We start from the raw sequence: 24,844 nt of genomic DNA, 5'->3' as shown, positions 1-24,844 counted from the left end.
CAGCCCCCGGTCCTCATAGACCCCCTCGTTTTAAGGGCATAATTTAATTTTCTGTGACATGTTTGCATATTTGCTCTTTTTACAAAATATAAAAGCAATTAATAATCTGAACAAAATGATTGGTTCTGCAAGCACATGCTGTTTGATGTCACAAGTTCCTTTGTAACAAATGGAAATTGTCCTGGGGCACAAAGTGCAGTTGTTCTTGTATCTAGTCTCCATCACACATATCAGTCATTGGTCATTTTTCCATTTTAACTTTTTTTATGCAGATAGACTACAGTACTGTCTGCTTTAAATTCTCTTTCCTCAAAAGCACGACAAGCACTTAAAGCACTAATTTTGATACGCAAGAAACATAGCATGGATAATATTTTATTCGGCTAATAAAAAGATATGAACACCATGTAGCGATGATGGCACTTCTATCATGATGTAGATATGATATACCTGGTGTCAAGAGGTATTATAAGTTCCCATTTCCTTATCTTGTTTGTTGGCCAAAATAATAATAAATACTTGATGAATCTTCTACTATATCAAACTAACACTAACAGTACACACACTTCAAACTCCAGTGTGTTTTCTCTTTTGTCTTTTGCTATTTTAATTACTTTTTTCTTTGCTGTTGGCATCATAGATGCTAAAAGGTGAAAGTTCTAACAGCCATTTGTTATTGACTGTTAATATGTACCCTTGTTCCAGCTCTCTCTCCATACGTCTGATTTATCAGTCACTTAGGCCTGGCAAGTGGTTTCACAGTTAGACCCACCACTTGCTCATTGGCTAACGACTCGTCTATCATAGCCAATGAGCCTGCCCCAGATAATCCTCCATTTTGAAATATAGCATGATAGGGATTTAGAAAATACACTTAGTGTTTTTATTCGGTATGACCTGAAATGAGCGACTGGACCCATAAACTTATTAGCAACGTGTTTATTGAGAGGTCAAATCAGAAACTCTTTTCCCCATAGACTTCTATAGGACTGGAAGTCTTTGTGCAACTATCACCTTCTATTGGCTTTAAACTAGAAAATGGGTTTACAACACTTCAGCATTGGATTCATTTTTCTGACCTGGAAACCCCGTCCATGTTTTATATTGTGTATTGCAACTAAAATATCCCCTGCATGCCAAAAAGCATTTTCAACATCTATAATTGTCCAAGGGACATCTGTAAAACTATCAACAGGAACTTTTGTTTGTCCCCTGAGCCTAGAAAAGTGAGCCAATCGTGGCTTTATAGATGGGATTAAGAATGCTGATACCCTTTTTCTGCATCAGTGCCAGAGAAACTGGCAACATAAAATTGCCACAGAATGGAGATCAAATGACTGCAGCTGTACAGACTGTAAAAACTCCTAACTTCTTCATTTCACTTCAAGCATTAACAGCTAATTACCAACACCTTGTCAACTGAAAATGACCTTGATGGGATAGGCATGTCACTAGCTAATGGCAGTAAACTGCTACCATCAAAATATTGTCAAGCTGAGGAATATTGGCTCTTCAGTCCAATAATTTAATCAAGACATTAAACAGCAGAAACTAGATATTTGCTGATAAAATCTTTATTCATATTTGCCCTGTGAAAAGAAAAAGCGTGTTCACTTTGCTGTCTGTCTTCCAAACCACTCTCCACAGTTAATGACTGGTTTATACTTGAAGCATACAAATCAGACAGGTAACCAGCTGCAGGTGCACAACAGATGCTTCTAAAAACATTCACTTTTGACGCCAGCCAAAAGCTGATGAAGACCAGCAATTAAACACTGCCACTTTGTCGACCTTCAGTCTACTTATTACAAAGTAACACAACACTGCTGGCGCACCCGTCCAAAACATCAGCGAAACTAAACTTACAGACCATTTACACATCTATCTCTGACATCCAGTTATAACAAGTCAAAGTCAGCTTTTGCGGCTGGACGTGCAAATATCAAAGCACAAGGAAAGATAGCCTACTTATAATAATAAATGTGAAGATGGTCCCAACTTTCTGCGATAATATTGTGACTGAAATATTTTTAAAGTGTATAAAAATAAAATTAGCTAGTACTGGTCAGTTGATCTGAAAATTAGTTATAAATGCAGAATGACACAATAAATTCCTTTTTGGAAACTCTTAGTATGATGACTTATGTTTTCAGTTTGAAATTCCCCGAGTACTTGTTTGAATTGATGCATAAGTAAACTGCAGTTAGGGTCTGCAAAGTGCACAACAGTCTGTTTCAGGAGTGACTGTGGGTTCAGTGAATTAACAAACGACAGTTCAGCACATGGAGTCCATGTGCTGAAGTAATACATGATATGTGCTGAAGAAATACATGAAGTACTAGTTATTAGACAACCTACTCTACTGCCTATGCCATGGCTGACCAAAATGAAGCTCTCTAACATGAGATATAATGGCGTGAATCCCATATTTTAATCCAAACCATGAGCTTTATCTAAGGACTCAGTCAGAAAGGCCTGGAGACCTGTTAGTGAACATCTGACAACCAGTCGCTACAGAAAAATGTGTATTCCCTGACTGGTCCCTGACTGAAATTGGTTACACAGAGGCTGTTGCATCAGAAACCTCCTTATATTGCCTTAGTTGCCATGGTCACCATTAGCCACCATGAAAGGTGAACAGATGCCATCAACGTAAAGTTGTGCCTGACCGCTGCAACAAACGCATTTCAAAAGTTTCAACATTTACTATGAAGACAGATGGTCTCAGTTACCAGGTTGTTACCAGGTACACTTTTCACAGTTTTACTACTAAGCAACTAAGCTAGCAACTGCCAGCAACTTCCTGAAACCACTAATCAAACAGTTTGCTTAATAAACTCTGGGAAAGGAGGCAGGAGGTCCCTGACTGGTCTCTAGGCCTAAGTTGATGGGGCTTTGGCAAAAAATCCACAGCAACCTCCAGCAACAACTCGCAAGTGGTGAGGGAATATACATTTTTATCTCAGACCAGTGGTCGCCAACTAGTCTCCAGTGCCTGCGTAACTGAAGCCTAAACCTTACGGGTGACTTTGGTGCTTAAACTGAACCAAACACCAAGCCCAGAAGAAAATCTTTTCCACACAAGTTTCACACACGAGTTTGCATTGTTCTTTTTTGAACTGGAAACACCACCGGATGGTAAGAACCAACGACCATTGCAAAACTAGCTCACAATGACAGAAACTGTTCCTACCTTGAAACAAAAATCTGATCGAAACACAGTCAAATAAACTCAAACTAAAGCTTTAGAATTCAGTTTAGCAAGAAAAACTTATTCCATTTTAACCAGAAGCACTGGATCAGTTCGCATCTGCATACATTTTCACTGACAATAACCAAAGCAAGCCTAAACAACAAGTTAGCTGCAACTCTTCACCTCTCAACTACCCAACAAAGTGAGCTTGAACTCACACAAAAGTCAGGATCATCAGCTTATCTCACCAAGTCACCAGAGACAGAGGATCAGTGCCTCCTGGCTACTCCTTTTTCAATCCATTTCTGCTGCATGCGAAGCCCAAAATACAGAAACAAATTTTAAAAATCGTTAAGAAACTGGACCAAGCTCAGTGGAAACTGAGAAAAGCAAGACTAGTCTAAACTTAAGATCTCAGCCCAGCTCACAACCTTTCAGCTTCCTCTTTGGGGAAAACATATGGAGCTCCGACTCGGTAGCGAGCCGGCCCGTCGAAGCAAGCGGCACGTCAATCTCCTGAGCTTTGAGAAAAAGAAAAAACACAAATCCATGCCGAGTACTTACAGGCGCTAACCTTGAAATCACTGCCATTATTAGCAGAGTCATTATTAGCATTAGAAAAGCAAATGGGGCTAATAATATTTGCCATTATGGCTAAAAACGCCTATTAATCCCTAATCCGCACCACAATTAAGAGCATGGTTGGGTGTTTTTGTGAGTCGTTCTGCATCGCCTTGCCGGGGAAATGAGACAATTTAACAGCCTCAGAGGCAGAGAGAAGGTGGGAGGGTGAGGTATTGAGCGACTGGCTCCTGCTCTCCATCTCTATTTTGAAAGCGACCAGCCGGGGTGTTTTTGAGTGACGGGCGTAACGGAGGCAGATTTGACTGAATAAAGACAAGAGGGTGGTGGTGGGGGCGTCACTCGCCGCGCTGAAGCGCGTTATCTGTCTCGGTACAAGTGCATCAAATCAAACGGGAGAGGGGATATTATTAAAGCAACCCCCTTTTTTTCTCCGCTGTGAACTGTGACTTAATAAGCTATGCCAATTAGGAGAACAAAAATCAGGCATGCCATCGGGGCTGTATCTGCCCTTGCCCAAATTTCTCTGCTAATGCGTGAAGCTCGCTGGCAAAGGCGACAGAGCTGCTGCGTTTTTTTCCTTCTGTTTGTCTTTGGTTTTGACAGGAAAAGAAAGAAGACACTGGGGTGGAAGGTGGGACAAAAATAAAACGGGATAAAGCTTACTGATTTGGCGATCATTCAAAGAGATGATGTTTTTAAAGGAGGAACGCTGATGTTTTTATTCCCCCCCCCCCCGCCAACAAATCTAATGAAAAGAGAAACACCAACCAGCTATGGATTTGTTCTTCTCAAAAGTATTGTTTGTATATTTAAATTGGAATATCTTATTTTTCAGTGCCATCTAGCTCAGGAGCTGTCCAAAATGTCATAAAAACCCAACAGTAAGCCACACTGTAGTGGCTGTTTTTGGCTCATATTTAAGGAAGATTTGCTTTCAGCCTCAGACTGTTTCATTTGAATCATCCTTAGACCTGTGAACATGTCCAACTACACGGTTTAGAGTAAACATTGTTTAAAAACTACAGTACAGTACTTTACAGTGTTTTAGGAATATATACCGAAACATGTATGAACTCTTGTGGAGCTTCTGATGTTGGCTTTGAGTGGCCTGGTCCACTCCAGGAAATCCAGGAAATAACAGCAACCTCTTAACCCATAACATTAGTGATGTCATGTATTCTGCTGGCACCACAGAAAGCAACACAATTCTCCTCCTCCCTCCTGGTGACCAGGCCGATGAGTCCTGCCTCTCTGAAAAGGTCAGAAAAGGTTTACAATAAACCCATTAAAAAAAGAAAAAAAACAGTTGGCTGGTTTTCTGATGAAGTCAAGCAACACAACCTGTGAGTATTCCTTAAATAAAACCACTCAGCATGTGAAATTAGCCCATTAATGATTAAAATACTGATGATGATGATGATGATGATGATGATGATGATGATGATGATGAAATGATAAAGGACAGGACACCAATCCCAGTCTTGGTTTGAGCCACTCTAGCACCAAACTTCAAAATCTGTCTTCTTTCCGTCTGTCTTATACTTCCTTGTTTCAGTTCTTTGCTAACCTCTCTATCTTTAATTTCTTCATTTCCCTTCCTTTTTCCTTTTCCCATTGTTTCCTTTCACTGATTCATCATTTCCCTCCTTCCTATGGTTGAGTCTTTTCTTAAACGCCTTTAGTAGTATTCTTCCTCTCTTATTCCTCACTCTTTTCCTTCTTGCTATAGTTATGCCTTCTTGTCCCTTTTCGCATTTCCTGTGTTTCTTTTGACATTTACCATCTAATTTTGTTCTTTTTGTCCATCATTCACTCACCATTAAATTCTTACTTTTTTTAATCAGTTCTCCATTAACCCTTTATATTCCATTTTCTTTGCTTCTTGCTTCCTTTCAACTTTTCGACCTATTTCTGTTCTTCCTTTCATGTTACTTCCCTCTAAAATTTCTCCCTCATTCTCTCTGTGTCATTGTTACCCCTTCCTCTCTTACTTCTCCATTAGCTCTGCTCCATCCCTTGTTTACTTTCCTTACTACACAATTTCTTTGAGTTTTTATTACTTCCGTAACTTTTCATTCCTTATTTCATCTTAATTTGATTTTATTTCTGTGTCCAATTATTTAAAATTCGTCTTATTCTGTTCTTTCCTTCCTTTTGTTTCTTCCTTCCTTCCTTACTTCTTTCCTTCCTCTGTCACCTTCTTTATTTCTTTCTGCTTCCAGGAAACAGTTCCTTCATCTCTCAGTGCCAACTTTAAGACCCACGACAGCGGGGTTGATGGTTTGCCCTCACACTGCCAAACCTCTCTTCCCTCCCACCCCCACCCTCCATGGTCCCAACTACACACATAAACACCTGCCCACACATATTTGCTTGTTCAGACAGACAATTCAAAAATCAATGCTTCAAATCTCTTACACTCTTTTTTTTTTTTTTTCCCAATGCTCAACCTTCGTTTTGCTGAGGACACACACATTTACACACTCTCGCTCTCTCACACACGCACACATCTCGGTCGCCTTCCAACACCACTGACAGGGAGACAAACAGCAGATCTGAGAGGTTACAACGGCTTTTTTTTTTAAGAAAAAAAAAAGAAGAGGAAAACACCAAAACCAGCCAAGACCTGAAATAGACGAGTGGTGGCAGCGGCGGTGGTTTTGACAGGCAGAGTGAAGCCGCTCACTGAACGGCTTCATCCAGGAGGAGATTAGAAACACACACACACACACACACACACATACACACCGAGTTTGAAGTGTGCATTATCTTTCCAGGGATGATCCCAAAATAAACAACAACAACGGCGAAATCTCTCAATAATTAAAACGCCTAATCCACTTCCTGGTTGGTGATGACCGTGGGCTGAGCATGTCAGCCGAGACTGTGCAGTGTTCATGTTTAGATGCTTTTGTGTTTTAAGGTGAATTTATGGGCAGGAATACAAGGGCTTACATGGAGAGGTACATTCACAGCTTTGTGTGAAGGCTGTCATTTCAGAGTTCAATCTCTACATAAAGACATGGTTGGGAAAATGTCACTCCTTATCCTCAAAAGCATCAGATAAACCAAATCCTACAAAATATTTTTAGCCCTCTGCCTCGTCTCACTGAGACGTTATTTTTATATTCAACACCTCTGTGTTTTCTGCTTTTATCCAGGCTCTTCTTACATCCAAACTTTCCTTCACCACCTATTTTCTACAGGACTTGGAGACAGGGTACTTTCTTTAGTCAGGATATATATAGGAATTTAAACACAAAGACATGTGTTAGTGGAAACGTGAATTACTGTGGAGCAGTGCCCACAGCACCAAAGATCAAAAATTGTACTGAAAGCAGGTACTGCTCGGTGATCTGTGATCCATTTAATTCTCAAACTAAAGTAAAATTTCACATCAGGGTACAATTAAAGGATGCCCTTGAAAGGCTTGAAAGAGATCCTTTTAATATGTCTTTTCTAAGTAAGTGAGTGGAAATCAGCTTGCTAACTAACAGCAAGTTGAATGTAGCAACATTCACCTGACTCTTGTCCTGACGGAGGTTTCTTCCTGCTAAAAGGGAGTTTTTCCTTCCACTGTTGCCCAACTGCTTGCTCATAGACGGTTGTCTGGCTGTTGGGATTTTCTCTGTATTATTGTAGAGTCTTTTTTAACAAGGATGCAGACACTTGGCATCTGCTAATCTGCTAATATACAGGTCGATCTCATGTGCCACCATCCTAAGATAAGAGCCAAGCTAACATCAAATCAGTTCAAGTGTAAAACCAACCAATACTGGGCACACTTAGCTCAACAAAGCATCATCCCGATTCAGCGAAATTTATGAGCAGCAGAAAGGTTTGCATTAACTTGTAATGCTTTGTCAAAAGGTGATAAATGTTATTGGGTTATTATGCTCAGCATATTGAAAACGTTTAAACTATTGTGAGCTAAGTTATGCAAGACTATTGCATCATTTGGTCTATGGGGGTACCCAGAGAACAGGGTATAATAAGGTGATAAGATGATGTTGTATCCAAATGTTTTCTTGGTTGACATTTCTAAACTTATCAATGAAACAGAGGCCTCTTTAAGTCATTGCACAATATGCACAATAGGCATATTGTGCAAAACTGCATGAACCAATCAATTTATCACTGACGCACAATTCAATTACAACAGAAATGTTGACCAAAGTGCTGTACAGAGATACAAAATAACTAGTACCAAATAACTTATAACTTAATTTAAGGCTGTCATTAAAACTTGTACTACAGCAGATCGCTAAATCCTGAAAATGTCAGTGTGCTTTTGCACAAAATAAAATCCAGGACAATAAAATTAACACCTGGATTGGAAGCTATATAGGACAGTATAGGAGCAGCAACAGAGTGTATATAAAATTTTTTGTTTGAGGTACATCAAAGTCATTTTAGTATGGCTACCAAAGCTCTGAGTCATACTACTAGCCTTTTATGTCATGTTTTGCCCGATTTTCAGAAAACTTGACCTGACCCCTGACTGAGAGGTGGAGATCACTGAGATTCAAACTCGTCTGAGATTCTTAGTAGATGCACCTACGGCACCAATTTAACATTGATGCATTCTGAAACTTAGGTGTCAACGTGCCCTGACCTTTTGCTCAGCAGGGTGACAACAATGCCCCATCAATCTTTTACGGTGGAGAAGTCAAGAAACTGATTGAAAATTAGCTAATAGAAATCTTAATTTCCTAAAGTCTAACTTTAGGTAGGCCTACTTACTGGCTACCTAAAGAAAACCACAAAGTTCTCTTTTTATGAAACATCAAGAATTTGTACGATCAAAGTTTGAAATCATCATTTATGTGCCATTAACTGGAAGAGTAAAAACAGCTTAAGGTATGCATTTACAAACAGAAGTAAATACTTTACAGGACAGAGCATGAACACAAAATTTCAAATGTATGAAAGTGCATCATTCAAAGCAGAGTAACTCCTGTCAGCCTACAGTGAATGGACCCCAGTCCATGTCAGCACGTCCCAGCCTCTGGCCTCAACCCAGCCTTTGGAAACTGCTCCTCTCATGGTTGTGTAGGTCTATAGAGTTCTAATTAGCTGCATTCACAAACAGCACCAGGCTCATCAAAATGCCGAGGCCTGCAGAAAGCCACAGCAGGGGTGAGCAGAGCGCGCGCGCGTGTGCGTGCGTGCGTGCATGTGCATGCGCGCGTGTGTGTGTGATTGTACACGAGGATATTTAGATGTGTGTGTATGGGAAACAGTGTGATTTGTATAGTAGGATAAGCGTATGTGCGTGTGACTCCACGGTGTGTTCCTGTATCAAAAGAAAAAGGAAAAAAAAAACAAAACAACAACAATCCTAACATGAAGATACACTTTGATGGAGCAAACCTAAGGCCTAAACACCGCTACAAATTCTGCAAAACTGAGACTTTTTTTTCTTTTGCCAAAAATCGCAACATTTGTCGTCCTTCCTCGCATTTGTATGCACGGCACAGGAGCAAGCAACATCACCGAAACCGCGGAGCAAAAACAACAACAACAACCACACAACGAAGCAGTAAACAAAGAAGATGCCTCGCCATCTCTCTGTTTTCCAGCCAACTAACAAAATGGCTTCCGAACGCCGTTTAGAGGCAAATAACAGGAGCAGGAGCAACAGAAAGGACCCGGCTGTTTTCTGTGAAGACCTTCCAGAAAAGACTTTAAACAGAAAGTATCCTACTGGTATGGTGGCTGAAGGCTGCTTAATAAACACTGCAGATGCTGCCGAACATACACCAGACATACCGCAATGCAATCCTGTGAAACACATGAGGAAAATGCACCCAAACGTACAATGTGATCTCACAGCAAAGAACGATGCATCCAACCACAGAGGTGGCAGGAGCAGAAGTGGCAAAAGTGTGGAGAGCATGTGCTTTATAACACAAATGCACCTCACTGAGTAATGCAAATTTATTTTACGTACCCATTGCAAATGTTATCAACATACAGTATAAGATGCACAGGACAGCATCTGCCTTCTTTTTCCATCCTGTCTGGTAACAAAAATAATAGCTTGCTAACTTAGCTGGCTAATGGCTAACCACAAAGGAGCAGAAACGAATGGATAAATCATTTTCATGGAAAACAGCTACAGTACAAGTTTATTGCCCTAATCTGCTTTCAGTCTTGGATCTGGCCAGAATGGATCTTAGATATCCCCAGGAGACAATTTCAATAAGTGGATTTCAGTCCTTCCTGAATGTATCTTGGATACATTAAGACCACCCATCCATCTATCTATCTATTTTTCTACTGTTCATCAGCAGAAGGAGCTGCACAAGAGGGCAACAGTCCATGCAAAGATATCCAGACCTCCTTTGGACCTGATCACCTCCTGCTCTTCTGGTGGTACACCGAGGTATTCCTGTGACAGATCTGTCCCAGCGTCTCCTCGTGGTTGGACGTACCTGAAACATCTCACCTAGGAGCCCAGGAGGCATCCTGCTCAGATGTCCAGATCTCTAAGGGTCATCCCAGACACACAATGAAAAAAGCTCACTTTTCATACAATGGGTGGGGTACCAGTGTAGATTGCCAGTAAATCAAGAACTTTGACTTCAGGCTCAGCTCAGAAAGGATCCAATCCAATAATCTCCAGCTCCATTCTTCCCATACATATTAAAAACAAACAAACAAGCAATCCTGAATACACAAAAAAACAGATATAATGAGAACCAAGTGACAAATTCAATCAATGAGTGAAAACTGACATGGTGCTGAACAAGTACCAGCTAATGATGACTATGACGTCACTATGTTTACATTCTCTGGACTATACTTACACTGTAACCTCTAACTTAAAACGCTAAGCTGGCGAACTGTGGCCATGTCCCAAAAAACCAATCCTACAGCTAACACGATGTGAGAAGTCATATGTAACGTTGGTAAAACTGGCAAACAAACTGGGACAGAACACACAATATTTAGCTTTTTAATTTTCTCTTTTAATTTTGCACCTCACTAAAGTTAAGTTGACACTTGAATAAAGTCCAGAGTTATTAGCATGGGAACATTTAAACGTATAAACTAAATTACAGTAGGCCATGTTGGTCCAGCAGTTTTACTGTTGTCTTCTTTTAGTAATTCTGAGCTCTAAAATGCATGGCATACCCTGCTTTGAAGCATCTAATAAACCTTTGTGGAAAGACTGAGACTGATTATTGTTCCAAATAAATGAGTCTCTGCGTGGAGGTTGATATTCCTGTCTGCCTGTCATCAGCAGATCACCATAAATCTAAGAGACTGAATTAACTTTAGGATGACAGAATAGTATTACTACTTAATCAAAACTTTAGCTCTACTTTAACATATAAATCAAGTGCTAGCTTAAGGTTCATTTAACACATTTTTTTGCATAATTTATGTCCTTTTATTTGCCAGTTTTCTGGTTTAACTCCTTGAAAATTCAACTCTGTGTTAAGCGCAATAGCTGAGCAGTGCTACAAGTGATGCTTCTTTCTTTTTTTTCTTTTTTTTGTGTTGAGCAATAGTGGAGAGGTGTACACAGAAACTAATGGAAAGTCTTATCATGAACAACTAGAAAGTGTAGCTGTGGAGACCTGGCATTTTATTGCTGATGTTCAGTACAGGTAAATGTGTGGAAGTGTGCCAGTGTGGAAGTCCACATTCCCTAGGTCGGCATGGTGTTACTAGAACCATACAGGTTACAGGTTGTGCAACTGATCATTTAATAAACATGTGTTATCACCTCATGCTTATTCATGTAGTGGCTAAAAGGTATCCATCAATCAGTTTAAAACAAAAAAAGTAATGGGTGGTTTGTATTTACTTCTCTGAGCGTATATATGCAGGGGGTTGGGGATGATGCACAGCAGACACATCACTGAGGATATATTGGCAGACGCCCATTACTGAACTGACGCTGGCTGATTGAAAAACTTTTAAATAACACCCAACCCTCTGAAGTACTTCCTACTAAGAACATGACTGCCTGGCTGGATGAATGAATCAATAACATGACATACCTAAAGACTCACTGACTCACTCTCTGACCAGTTTACAACCTCGCTGATGCACTCAGTGACTGTGTGCCATATTTAATCACTGACCTGCTGAATGAATGAAACACAGACTCCTTCACGAAACTGAATAAATGGTTGATTGAATGAATTGAAACACTTTATCAGACTGAACTGAGGGTTAAAGCCAGACACAACATTATGAATCAGCATTATCAATATCCACATTTTCAAGTTGGAGCCACCACATTCCACCGCTGACGAAGCCAAACTGTGCCTGTTTGACACAAACACTACCAGCACGTAGCAAAACAAAGCAAACTGATCTCCACAACACAGGCAGGAAAGAATGACTGCGGCAAATCAGAAAAACAGGAAGTCTCCTTCAGGAATGAACCTGAGCAGCTGAAAAACAGATGGGACCCCCCCCCCCCCAAAAAAGTCAGAAAAATCACATCACCTTTTATCCAAGATTGGCATTCATATAATTATATAATGTGAAATAAAGAGGGAATAAAAATAAAATTCGATATTGTGAGTTAACTTGAGAATTATCTACTTCCTCTTTTTTGAGTAATGTTAAAAACAACAATGTCCCCAGATTCAAGAAACTGGGTGATTTGTTTTTTGTTATTTAAATAAAATACATAAATACTGAGACCATTTTCCTACAAACAATGTAGGAAAGTACTATGAGACAGATTTAAGCATATTCAAAGTCATATAATCAAACCAAGCAATGTTATTGTTTGTACACAATACCAGTAATGTAAAAATATAAACAGTATGAGTAAGCTGTGTTCTTAAATCGTCAAGCCAAATCTCATTTGGCTTTCAAGTCTGCTTGAAATATAAAGTAACCCACAATGCAACACAGCATAAAAACCAAAAACTGCATATCCACGTACTGAACACTGTTACCCACATTAGAAAATTCAAACAGCAAACAAAGCAGTAGTGAGCAGGTGTAAGAGGAAGGAGAGGAGGAGGCTGAGGAAAAAGAGCAGAAGAAAAAGAAGAAGAAGAAAAAGAAGATGATGAAGTGAGGGAGGAAAAAAAAGAGAAAGCTGACGTACTTGAGCCGGAGAAATGTCCGCTCCCCAGGGAGGTTGGCCCGTTCTTTCCACTGCTAACAGGAGGGGAAAACATCTACAAGACAAACAGAGTGCACATTACCTCCGAGAGCACTGACACTGCACACAGCAAGACACATCTCTACAGAAACGTCAATGCAGCTACACGTGAAAAGCTTCATTCCAAACGCCAATCCAACATTTGGCTGAGAGCTGTCAGCCCCTCATCTCATTATGGTCTTATTAGGAAATGTCATAAATGTAATGGTAACATGTACTCCCCCCCTACCTCCCTTTTTTTTCTCCATAGGGTATAATGTCTGTTTTTTTAAATGCATGATGTCTTGTTTTGGAAGGAATCTTTGTGTGTATGTTACCAAGGAAAGTGTCCGACATGACTAGGGCTGGGTATTGGTTGATTTGTTTGAGTGCCAAACACTTGACTTTGGGAAATGCCCCATTTGTTTTTCAAGATGCCAAAGTTGTCACAGAAGTTCTCACTGCTATACAAGAACTTAAGGAACTCGTTAAAGGAAAATTAAACCAATGTATACATCTTTCCAAGGATTTTATGCCAGTTTTTTTTTTAAGGAAAAAAAAAAAGATGCAGTTTTGCAAAACAATTTTGTAACTAACTGGTATGTCCAGGGTCATATCCCAGGAGAGGTCAAGGAAGTTAAATGTCAAGACCCAAAACAATGCCAAGAAGTTTATAGTCAAGTCCCAAGTGAAGACAAACAAGTCCCAGGACACGCATGTGCACATATGGACAACAACACCCATATCAAGACTAACATGTCCAAGTCAAGTCAAGACTTCAGGTAAATCCAGGGTCATGTTCAAATCCAACAAAGGTCAAGGGTAAAGCTCCAGTAAGTCAAAAGACCCAAATCGATGCAATCATAGTCATGTCCCAAGTAAAGACAAGCAAGGTCTAAGTCCTGTCCATGAGAAGATAAGCAAGTCCAGGGCAAGTGCCAATATAAGTCGAACAAGTGAAAAATCATATCCCAAATCAAGAGCAATATGTTGTGAATTATGTTGTGAAACGATCGAGTCCTTCATCAAAATGTGCAAGTTCCAAGGGTCAAAGGTCATGCTCCAAAAAGTTAAAAGTCAAGTCCCAACGCAAGGTCAAAAGATCCCCGAGTAAAGATGAGTAAAGGTCAAGTCCTGCAGAGAAGAAATTTCACATCAAGACTAACATATCAACAGTCCGACGTTGAGACAGGCAAGTTCCTAATCATGAGAAGATAGGCAAGTCCAGTGTCAAGTACCAACGTAAGTCCAACAAGTGAAAACTCAAATCCCAAATCCAGTCCTTCATCAAAACATGGAAGTTCCAAGTCATGGGAAGAGGGGAGTCCAGAAGTCAGTTTCTTAAATCAACGCAAGTTCCCACTCCAAGTCCAGATCAAGTCCCTAATGTTCAAGTCCTTCAGAGAGTAACATTTTTAAATATATGGAAATTTAGAGAACCAGTGCAACTGTAAATTTTAGAAGAAAATTGAACTCAAAGTGATCCCATCTTTATGCACTTTTATATAATAAAAAAGAAATTATTTGCAGTCAACCTCAGGAGAGTTACAACAAAATGTAATGTTCTCAGGTATCGTGTTGATTGAATTTGATTGGCTGCTGTAAAATAATTAAATAATTCAAAATAAAATCATCTACAGAATGATGTCATGTCCTTCTAATTTAAAAAGGGAATCAAAAGTAAAATTCAATGTACAAGTTTTTATTTTGGAGTTTTAGTCAAGAAATCAGATTCCTGACTTTGGTCAGCACCTCTTGATGCAAGGTTTTGGCACTTCACTGTTTTCCACTTGATGCTAAGGACACATTTAGGTCTGCACTCAATCCTAATCAGAGAATCCCAGCTCAGTGCTAAACACTGAAATGAAGACTTGGTGTTCCAAAACACTGTGGGATTATTTTTGTGAAGCGGAGAGAAATCAAATTCCTCTTTCAGCATCTGTGAAAAATAAACAGGACCACTTATATCGCCTGCTCACCTTGGTGAAAAATATGTTTTCATTCTAAAGTGTCACTTTTGCCAAATGTTGGATGGCTTATTTTGGAATGAAACACTTCATATCTACTTCATATCTGACTTAAACATATGAGATAATCATCAGAACTAGTCACCATCTGCTCTACACATCTACAGGAAAATCAAGCCCACGTTAAGACAGACTGAAGCTGAATACTGATTCTTGCCGTGCTTCGAGATGAGCTACTGTAAAGCTTTACAACAGAACACTTCACGCTATCAAAGTGAGACATCTGACCCTCACAGATAACCGCTCTGGATGAACATCAGGCCCGTGTGTTGGCATGGCTGACCGCAAACACACTCCGAGCTGCACACTTACAGACGGTACAAGACTGTACTAAGTCGAGGCGTTCGGGAGGCCTTTGGTTTTATTTCAAATCAACCAGAATTCTGATAAATTAAACCCTGACCCAAAGCAGTGAACACTCGATCCATCACTGTTCTTAATGCTGCTTGCTGGGCCTGAAAGTGCGTCTGCCGAACAAGGAGGTTGCTTGCTTGTGTATTCAATCTCTCTCACAGCTGCGACAAATAAAGAGGGAAAACAAGCGTTGGGGAGATAAACGATCTAACTCGGACTATTAGCAGGTCTATCGATATCCCAGTCTAACTGCTTTGAGCTGCTGGTGTCAGCTTGTGGGCGTGTAAGGACAGATGATTGAATAAATTAATGTTCAGTCTGCGTTTATAATGAGCGGAGACACATTTTAGCTGCTGCTGCCCTCCTTTGTTTGAATTTTTTTTTTTTTCTCAAATTAAGATGGGCTGATTGACATATCTTAAAAACCTGTTCAGTTTTCAAACCAGGGAAAATGCCTTTAATATTAATGCATTATCTCTTAAGGACAATAATTATTTATCTACTTTTGTGCATAATTTAACTTATGATTGAACCTTTTGACATTTTGCACCTATGATTTAATATCTAAACAACCTTTTACACCATTTATACTATACACCAGCTTACTAGATAAAATAGCACTATGAAGAACATTTGTATCACAGCAGCATCTCATTGCCATTGGGATTACAAATCAATTTACTGAGTCTATTTTATTTTATTTTTTTAAATCAAATATATCATATTTAAAATATTCAGTTAACCATTGTACAGGATATGTAAAATAATTTGTGTCTTTTATTTTGCTTCTTTTAAAATATATGCCACTATTCCCAAAGTAATTGAATATGTTGTGTGTGCCACTAAATTGGAAATTAGTCGTGATTTCCGTCGACTTTGGGCACTTCTTATTCTTCTAAATGGACTTTAACGATAGTTCTGCTGTAAACATGGTAAATAGAGACCTACTTAGCTAAAAGAGTGTGTGTTTTATAATTCTAATTTTTCTACAGACATATTCTGATGTGTGTGTGAAGTTATTAAATCTAAAAAAAAAATGCCACAGGGGTTAACTTGTATGAGTTGATGCACAAGTTCTTACCAACATGTTGCACTAATAAAAAAGGGTAGTGCATTACAAGACACTAACGTGTAGGCTGCATGGCTCTAACAACAGATTTTCTAGCAGGCCTCAGCTGTGCATTCAATCAAAAGAGGCATGAGGCACACTATCTTCTCTTTGGCATTTAATTCCTGTAAAAATGTATATTTTATGATATATTTCTCATCAAAAATTATTCGTAGCACACTCCTGTTTAGTTACTTGCATGCACAGGCCATGGCTGTGATATTATGCGTTTACAGTATTAAAATTCATATAATAACTCACAACATTGCAGGTAAACTCTATTTGCATGTCATGCAGCATCACTGTACCCATGTCCCTAATACTATTATGATATTTTGATATCATTATGTCCATGCTGCTTCTCAACGTTTCATAACGGGATTAATGTAAGTCAGTTTTTTTTCCCCCTCTCTTCATTTAGGGGTGTTTCTGATTTTTTTTTTCCCTCTTCCTCCTCCTCTTCAGACCAAAGTTGCTCCCAGAGGAGGAGAGGCGCAGAGAAAACATGGGCGAGAGCGGGGACTCTATTTCCTGTCCGTCAAGTTCACCACACAGGCTGTTCTCTTTAAAAACACACGCACACTTTCAAACGCAATCGCGGGTTTGGACATTTAACAGCAATGCTGCAGGAATATTTACACTGCGGGGACAAAGTATGACACATTTCCCTCTTTTCGGCTGCCTGTCTAACTGTCTGTCATGCAGGTTCATGATTCAACATCGAGCCCTTTTTTTTTTATTTGCATGAAATATTCTGTACGAAACGGTGCAGAGTGCATGGAGCAGCCTAGAAAGTCACATAGAAAAAAGGAGAAACATTTACTAAATCCTATCATGGGTAGAAAGATACAAAAAATAATAATAACAACAACAATAATCAGGCTACACATGAAGGAAAAAAATGACTTAAAATGAGATATACTACCATGGATGTTGGGAACATTTTCAAATCGCTGTTTCGCATCTATAAGACAACAAAATTACTAATGCAGCATCACAATTCTCTGCACACACAAGCAAAAAAATTAAACAACACAAAACCAACAATATGCACTGACTTTTCTGCAAGTTACTCTACATAAACACACAACTTTTTGTGCAAATAGTTAAAAGACTGAGTGAAGGCTAAAATATGCAGGCTGGGCTATGTGCCGTGCAACTCATACATTAAAAATGTAAACAGTGGTGGCTGTAAAGCCTACAGAACGCCTGTATTCTCCTCTACGGCTTGCTCTCACATGATACCTGTCATTTTATTCATATTAGCGATAAGAGAAGAAGGTGGATTTCCTTACCGCGCTGAAATCCAGTAAGTCACTCAGTTCCTTGTCTGTTCCCAAAGCTGCCATCCGCTGTTGATGATGCATTTTAGCAAAATCGCACGGACCTAAAAACATGGAAACAAATGGAGAGACAGATAGATAGAAGAGGATGGGTAGACAGATTGATAGATGGAGAGATAGAAAGGAGGGAGAGAAGAGAGGAGGAAGACCTCGGCTTTTTTGCGCACCGCTCCGCTCCCGGATCGCTTTTCCTCCACAGCGAAATAAATCCAGTAAAACAACCTCAAAGCCTCGATCGCAAATCTAGTTTTCTTTCATCCTCGGAGTAAGGGCTCAGTCCCGGGTTCCTGGTTTTGGCAGCAGGAAATAAATCGCAAGAAGAAGAAAAAAAAAACTGACAGGAAATAAAAGAAGGGGGGCGACAGAACGGGAGTCTTTTCGCGTGTGTTTCAGTGTGTTTCCCCTGCCAAACAAGTCCGACCTCCCCGCGCTAACACGCAGTTTGTCCGCCGCGGCTGACTGTCAGGCTCGCATACGATATAAATAAATAACACTTTGTGTCTCAGGAAGGAAGAATATCACCTCCGAAATGTGTAGTGTTTGTTTCGCGTGTGTGTGTGTTTGTGTGTGTGTGTGTGTGTCTGTGCGTTTGTTTTGCGTCAGCGGAAGAGTCCAGGCAGGCTGAGCGCTCCTCCTGACCGGGCTGATGGTGCCCTCCGCTCGGCTGCGGGTGCTGAAGATCCCCCGGTACGCAGGACGGATCCCATGTGCGTCTGGCACAGCTTCTGCGCGATAAATGTGATCGTGCGGCCACCTAGCTTACAGTCTCGTCTAACACCACCGAGCCGAGCGCCGAGCTGCTGCCGCCGCCGCCGCTGCTTCAGGAGAGAGCGGAAAATCCACAGGAAAATAAATAAATCTCCAAGAAAAATCGGGTTTGTTTCGCTGATTGATTGGCTGATTGGCGCGGTGATTGGCTGGTTTGATTTGGATTAATTGGGCTAATTGAGGAAGGAAAAGGTTATTCCTTCTTGCCCCCCTCCAGAGTTTGCTAACTCTTTCGTGCTTGAATCCAGCCAAATACAACTTTTAAAAAATATGAATCTTTTAAATATGTTGTGTATTATTTAATAATCATATAGGTTTATTCTTTGTTTTTTTTAAAACTCATTGTATAATCACTTGTATTGCATCTCAGTTTGTGCACATGCCCCTCCATGTATGCATGAATCTTGATGTTCTGCGTGTCTTTTCATTAGAGATTGCAATGAAACAAGTGCAGTGTTTGACCTGTACGGTAACCCCCCTATGGGTCACCACTTAAAACTACAAGAGCACCAAAACTCTTCTCTGGAAATACTTTGTAATACTTACTCTCTCTCTCTCTCTCTCTCTCTTTGTGCAGCCCACAGCCTGCAGGTATAAAATGACTGGCCTATTTCTGCAAATTACACCCTGCATGTGCGGGTTGCTCTCACAGAGAAAATGCCAGCGAAACACACACACACACACTCACACACACACAGGTGCAGGAACAACATAAAGGCTTATTTGTTGCCCTTGCTGTTTGCCTTTTGCCAGCCCTCTACTCTCAGACAAACTAAAAGTCACTTTATATAAAATAAGAGAAAAAAAAAGAGTCACTCATTCATATGTTAAAAAAAGGGTGTTGATAGGTCAAGTTGGAGATGAAGTGGACAGTAAACACACCACAGTTTTCGTAATCCACTTTTTAAAAGTTGGCAGACATACTGGACTCTCTTTCCAGCTTTACTTTGTGTTCTTTTGTAAAGCACTGAGGAAATTGCACCATGGGGTCCTCTATTAAAAGCTAATACTACGATCCTGTTTGCAGAGAGGGCCCTGCGTTAAAACATCTTTTTTAGGGGTCAAACAACAAGTGAGAGCCTGCTTGGCCAACCTCCACCTGTTCTGTGACCCTCAGAAAAAACATCTCAAGTGGGACTGAGAATTATATGATCACGTGTGTTCATAATCTTTATGTCTTTTTTACATAACATTCTCCTCAAATGTCTATTGCAACAAGTTTTCCCAACTGTAATCAATGCTCCTCTCTGTGCCACCAACTAAAAGACTGATTCCTAATAAGCTTTTAGTGAGTCTTTTGCATTCTTAGTAAAACAAGGTGGATTTTGTGGATTTCTAGAAAAGGTTATTTAGAATAAAAAGCTTTAATTTATTTTCTTGATAATGATCCCAGTTTATTCTTTGTAAACTCTGTTAATGTAATACTGGTGCAAAAAATATGAATAATAGTGCAGCAGGAAGAAGAGAATCAGTGGGTCTGCATGTGAAGTTATGCAATATTAAAAATGTTTAAATTCAGACACAACAGGACTGTGTAAAACATAACGCTCCTGTAACTGCTTGGTTACAGTAAGAGAAACATCTTTCTGTGCTTCCTGAGTTATATTAAGATTTCACTCCAGATTGATTTGGTGACACCTTTGGCCAGTGGAAGTAAGGACAAGCTCCCTGACAGGTACAGGAAAAAAGCAGTTTCCACTTCAGATATTAGTGGGCAATTTTAGGGCAACTTTGACCATGTTTTAACTACAGGAATTGTCCCCTTAGGACCTTTATTTCAGGTCACTTTCTATGGGAAAACAATGCCTAGTTGAGTTTATGACCCTAAAAAACAGCATCCTCAGAATCAAGACAAGGAATGACTGTTTTCTCAAACTGTAAAAGCTACCAAAAAGTACAACAAAAGAATTTCCATTGCTCAAAAATCCACAGTTTCTTTGTTTTGGTGCATTTAAATCAGCTTTCTGGTTGAAGCAGTCTGGTGGATCTGACATCACAATAGAAAGTAAAAAGGCAAAAGGACCAGGTGAGGGGTGGGTCCAATAAAATCCCTCTGGGGGAATACACAGGTAGCATACAGTGTGGTGGCTAATTACAGTGACTAGAACCAATGCATCTTGTGAAATTTGTTTTAATAATGAAGATTCAACAATGTTTTTTGACTGAGGCTGATAAGGTTAGGCAATTTCTTTTAATGACCACTTGAGTATGGCTTCCAAAACATGTCAAACATATACACCCAAGTAGAAAAGTCCAACTTTAGTTTTGTAGTTATGTTTACAGCCTAGCTAAAGAAGAAAGCCTAAATTATAAGGCAAAACATGTCACCACCTGCCTAACATAGTATTGGTGCATCTTTTGCTGCCAAACACAAATAGTGGATTCCACTAGGACCCTGAAGGTGCTCTGTGGTATCTGGCACCAAGATGTTAGCAAAAAAATGCGTTAGGTTCTGTAAGTTGTGAGGTAGGAAATCATTCCTGAACCATTTTTGCTTTATGGCAGGGCGCATTACCTTACTGAAAGAGGCCGCAGCCTTCAGGGAATGCCGTTTCCATAAAACTGTGTACATGGTCTGCAGCAATGTTTAGGTAGGTGGTACATGTCAAAGTAACATTCACATGGATGGCAAGACTTCCCATAGTGCAACCAAGTGTTCCCTAGGTAAGTAGCGCACATGTACCCAACCATTCATGTGAGGTAAAACAAAACATGCTACATCAGACCAGGCCACCTAGAGTTACATAGCTCATCTGCTAGATCACACCACATTTTACAGGTAGACCTCATTTTTGGATTTAAGGCTGAGACTGTGGTAGGTGTAGCAGATAGCTGTCTTTGGGGCTTCTTCCATCAATCTGAGCCATCTAATTGGATCTCTCTGTCATATTTGTGGTTTTGGTTCCCTTTGAAGCATTTTAATTAGACTTATGTGGCATAAAAACACAGCTGTAGATGCTTCTTCGACCACCTGTAACATGTGTTACAGGTGGTCGAAGAAGCTATCTGAGCTTGCTAGCTTGGTACTCCATTCCAAAAGTTGTCACTCATGACTGCAACAAAGCAACATAGTGGCAGCCAGAACGCTAATGTTGATGTTTCAGTCCAGGAAACAATGAGTGATGTCACGATGGGCCATGGACATGCATTTTTTTCGTGCATGCATTTCACCTGATGCTGAACCTAATGAATTTGTTTGCAGATGTGTGATGAAGATGTGTGATCACGTGATTGCTGCAGAAAATAAATCCAACAGATGTCTCTAAAAGCTTTTTGCAAACCTTAGAAAACTAGTGTCTTTAGATGAGAAATCTTAGGAGACTCTTGAAATACAGCAAGTCTTCTTGTCCCCTGTATGATTATTACAACAAGTCAGTTTCTCTGATATCTTTTTAGTATTTGTAAAGGTTTTGCATTGCAACTGTACCAGATCTGATTTACTAAAGAAGAAACACAATGATGCTGTATGTATTTTAGTCACAACTGTAACAGAAAATATTAATTTCATGCTCAGCAACCTTGTAAAAATGCCAGCATACGCAGAACAAGGACATAAAAAAATAGACAGACACATTTAGCAGCTAGGTAGTTTGGAAGGTTAAACATTTATCTGAAGAGATAAACAACATAGAAGTATGCTGCTTTGGACCAGAGCTAAAAGAAGAGTGAATTTAGGACTAACATACATCTAGTGGGCATAAACAAAACTCCAGTCGAATGCTAATGGTGAACTTTGAGTGGTGTGTTTGCTTTCCTGGTAGCCGTCTCAGTTTATTTAGTGATAAAATGTCAACAATGTGTTTAGAGTTTGTTCTGCTGCCAGGATGAAGACAATGACAAATACGACAAAAAAAGACGAGCAGTCAAATGTTCAAGTTAGTCTAGTACACTTTACTACATTTGTATTACACTACTGTGTATCTAATTATCACTTTTCTTTTCCCATATGGCTAACACTAAATGGAATTTGGTGACTTTCCATGTCTTTAAAATGACACCAAGACATGGTTTAATTGGCCTCTTGCTGCTTCTCTTCCATTATCAGTGGGAAGTCACATGAAGTTCAAACAACATATTTTGGTTTTGTCTGGATGTTAACCTTGAACCACAGCGGGAACACAAAGAGTCCAGAACACATGTGATATCTGGCTCAAAAGTAAGTAAAAAAAAAAAAAAACTACATTTGATAGATAAACGTTATTCCATAATAAACTGGAAAGATATAAGAGAAAGGTTTACTCAAACTTAAACAACCAGCACTGTATCTGGAGACAAGCCGCAGATTAAAAACAGCAAACTGTTGAAAATCGCTGTAAAGTTTTGAGTACAATGAGCAAGGTTATAGAGCAGTCGTGATTAAAAGAAACAATGTTGCCTAATGGTGCGAAGGATGAACTTAACAGCGGTTTTGTGCCTTCTATTCCAGTGTTTTCTTTTTTTTGACCCGTCCATTTCTCCAACTACACCTTTTATATCATTGTCCTTCCTTCCCATCACAATCATTATGGCCACTAGAGGACTAAAGTTGCCTTACATTCTTCTTTTCATTTATAGTACTGGGAAAGTAATGGACATTATTATAAAAATATAAGATGTAAACATGCTAGATTTTAGCAAACCTTCTATTTCTCATGCACAGTTGCTGGACAGGTTACATAAAATGCTATGATATACAAAAACATACAAAAAAACAGACACGTAGACAAATAACCAGCACAAACAATACAACAAGGTGAGTAAAAAGTCATCGCAGACCTGGTTTACCATAAGCCATTTTCTCATATGTGTCCTAAAAGTCACAGGCCCACCGTCAGTCCTTTGTTTAATAAATTCAACTAATTAACTTAACAAAAAACCCCCATAACTATAGCTCATATAGACAAAAACAACAACAGCAGCAGAAAAGATGTAAAGATTGTAGCTGAAAGCTTCACTGGCGTTCACCCTGGCATCATGTAAGCTGGCTCGCTGTCATGGCTCACTGAAACTAATTTAAAGAAAAAAATGAAGTTGTTTTAAAACTCCCCGGTGAGGGTTTTTTTCTTTTTCAACAGGTCTTTTCAATTTTTTCCTCGGGTTTTGGCCTTTGTCCAAGAACTAAAACTGACTTCTCTGCCAAGAAAGTGCAGCCTGTTCTAAAAGGAAATAAAGGAGAAATTTCATATATTTGACAAATGAAAAAGAGGCAGCAGGAACAATGAGAATTAACCATTCATCTAAAAAGTTTTGAGATGTTTTGAGTTGAAGGCATCTCTCGAAATCGTCTTCTTCCGAAATTGTTGTAATCAGCTTGTCATAAAATTAAACATTTTGGGAAAGCCGAAGTGAACTACAACACAGGCGGCGAAACATATTTTATTACATTTATTTGGCTTAAAATGGACATCTGTGCTAACCTCAGTCCTTTTTTAGAATACAAACATATCACCATGAGTAAGTAGCTCTAGATGAAGCTGTTGATGCAGCTACTGATGAGCAGAAGCTCATCTTTCTGCCAAGAACTTCTGCACATCATCTACAGTTAGATTGTGAGTTTCCAGATGTCATTCAGTTGGTGAATGCAGGTTTTACAGGTTCTACAGCAGGCCGATGATTTGTCTAACTGACTGCTTTCACACTATACATACTGTATTTATGGCCATGTTGTAAACACAAAAGAAATATGAAAGCAGATCTAAATATTTACACTGATGTCACATCATTTCTAATGAAATGAAACACTGAGCTGTTTATTTGCTCTTTTAAACTGTCTGACAGCCTGCCTGCTAACTGCTATATCAGTAGTTTGGTCCTCAACTTTATTCCAGACAAATTGGATTTACATCTTAAAATTTTGCACCTACAATAATTTTACTCATAGGATGAATTATTTGGAATTTTAAGAAAGTTTTCTGCACAAACATGAGATTCCTAAATATGCATTGTGTAATCCGTGAAAGTCAAAAATTAAACCTGATTTAAAACTGGCTGATCTTCCCTTCAAAGCCGCCTCACCGTGCACGTCTAGACTGCTTCTGGATTTACTGGAGGTACTGGAAGTTCTATTTTGACCAACTGCATGGACCTCATACTCAGGCAGAAAGCAAAACTGAAACAGCTTCTGTGTCAAACTTTGAAATTTCATGATGAGGACACTCAGTGATAATGACAGCTGGTCTCTCACTGTGACCAAACAGTAGCTTTAAGTGGAAGAATCTGTGATTTACACTTCTGAATGGGGCTCAATCAGGTCAGAAGTGTGCTTTCCATTTAGTGTTGTTTTTTTTTTTTTTAACATTCATGGACTGCAAATTGATCTCCCAAGATCAGACCATCAGCATGGAGTTCTACCTAACATCCTGAGAT

At 39.5% G+C, this 24,844-nt stretch overlaps 1 protein-coding gene across 5 annotated transcripts in view; it reads right to left on the bottom strand.

Annotated features, from left to right (window-relative positions):
• Positions 1–18,485, bottom strand: part of LOC116324929 (transcription factor 4) — a 237,011-nt gene extending 218,526 nt beyond the window's left edge. The window contains exons 1-4 of one of the 5 annotated variants that reach the window (XM_039615272.1): positions 17,881–18,485; positions 17,684–17,775; positions 17,314–17,352; positions 12,864–12,936 (exon numbers count right to left, since the gene is read on the bottom strand). In XM_039615272.1, the coding sequence (XP_039471206.1) occupies positions 12,864–12,936; positions 17,314–17,352; positions 17,684–17,755 (184 nt within the window). In that variant the 5' untranslated portion in view covers positions 17,756–17,775; positions 17,881–18,485. Of the gene's footprint in view, positions 1–12,863; positions 12,937–17,313; positions 17,353–17,683 lie in introns of all 5 variants that reach the window. The other 4 variants (XM_039615271.1, XM_039615274.1, XM_031745715.2 and 1 more) reach the window with 4 other exon arrangements.
• Between the last annotated feature and the right edge of the window lie 6,359 nt (positions 18,486–24,844).

The sequence above is a fragment of the Oreochromis aureus genome, linkage group 7 (assembly GCF_013358895.1).
Source record: "Oreochromis aureus strain Israel breed Guangdong linkage group 7, ZZ_aureus, whole genome shotgun sequence".
NCBI classification, from domain to species: Eukaryota; Metazoa; Chordata; class Actinopteri; order Cichliformes; family Cichlidae; genus Oreochromis; species Oreochromis aureus.
This window is presented reverse-complemented; position numbering and strand designations above follow the sequence as displayed.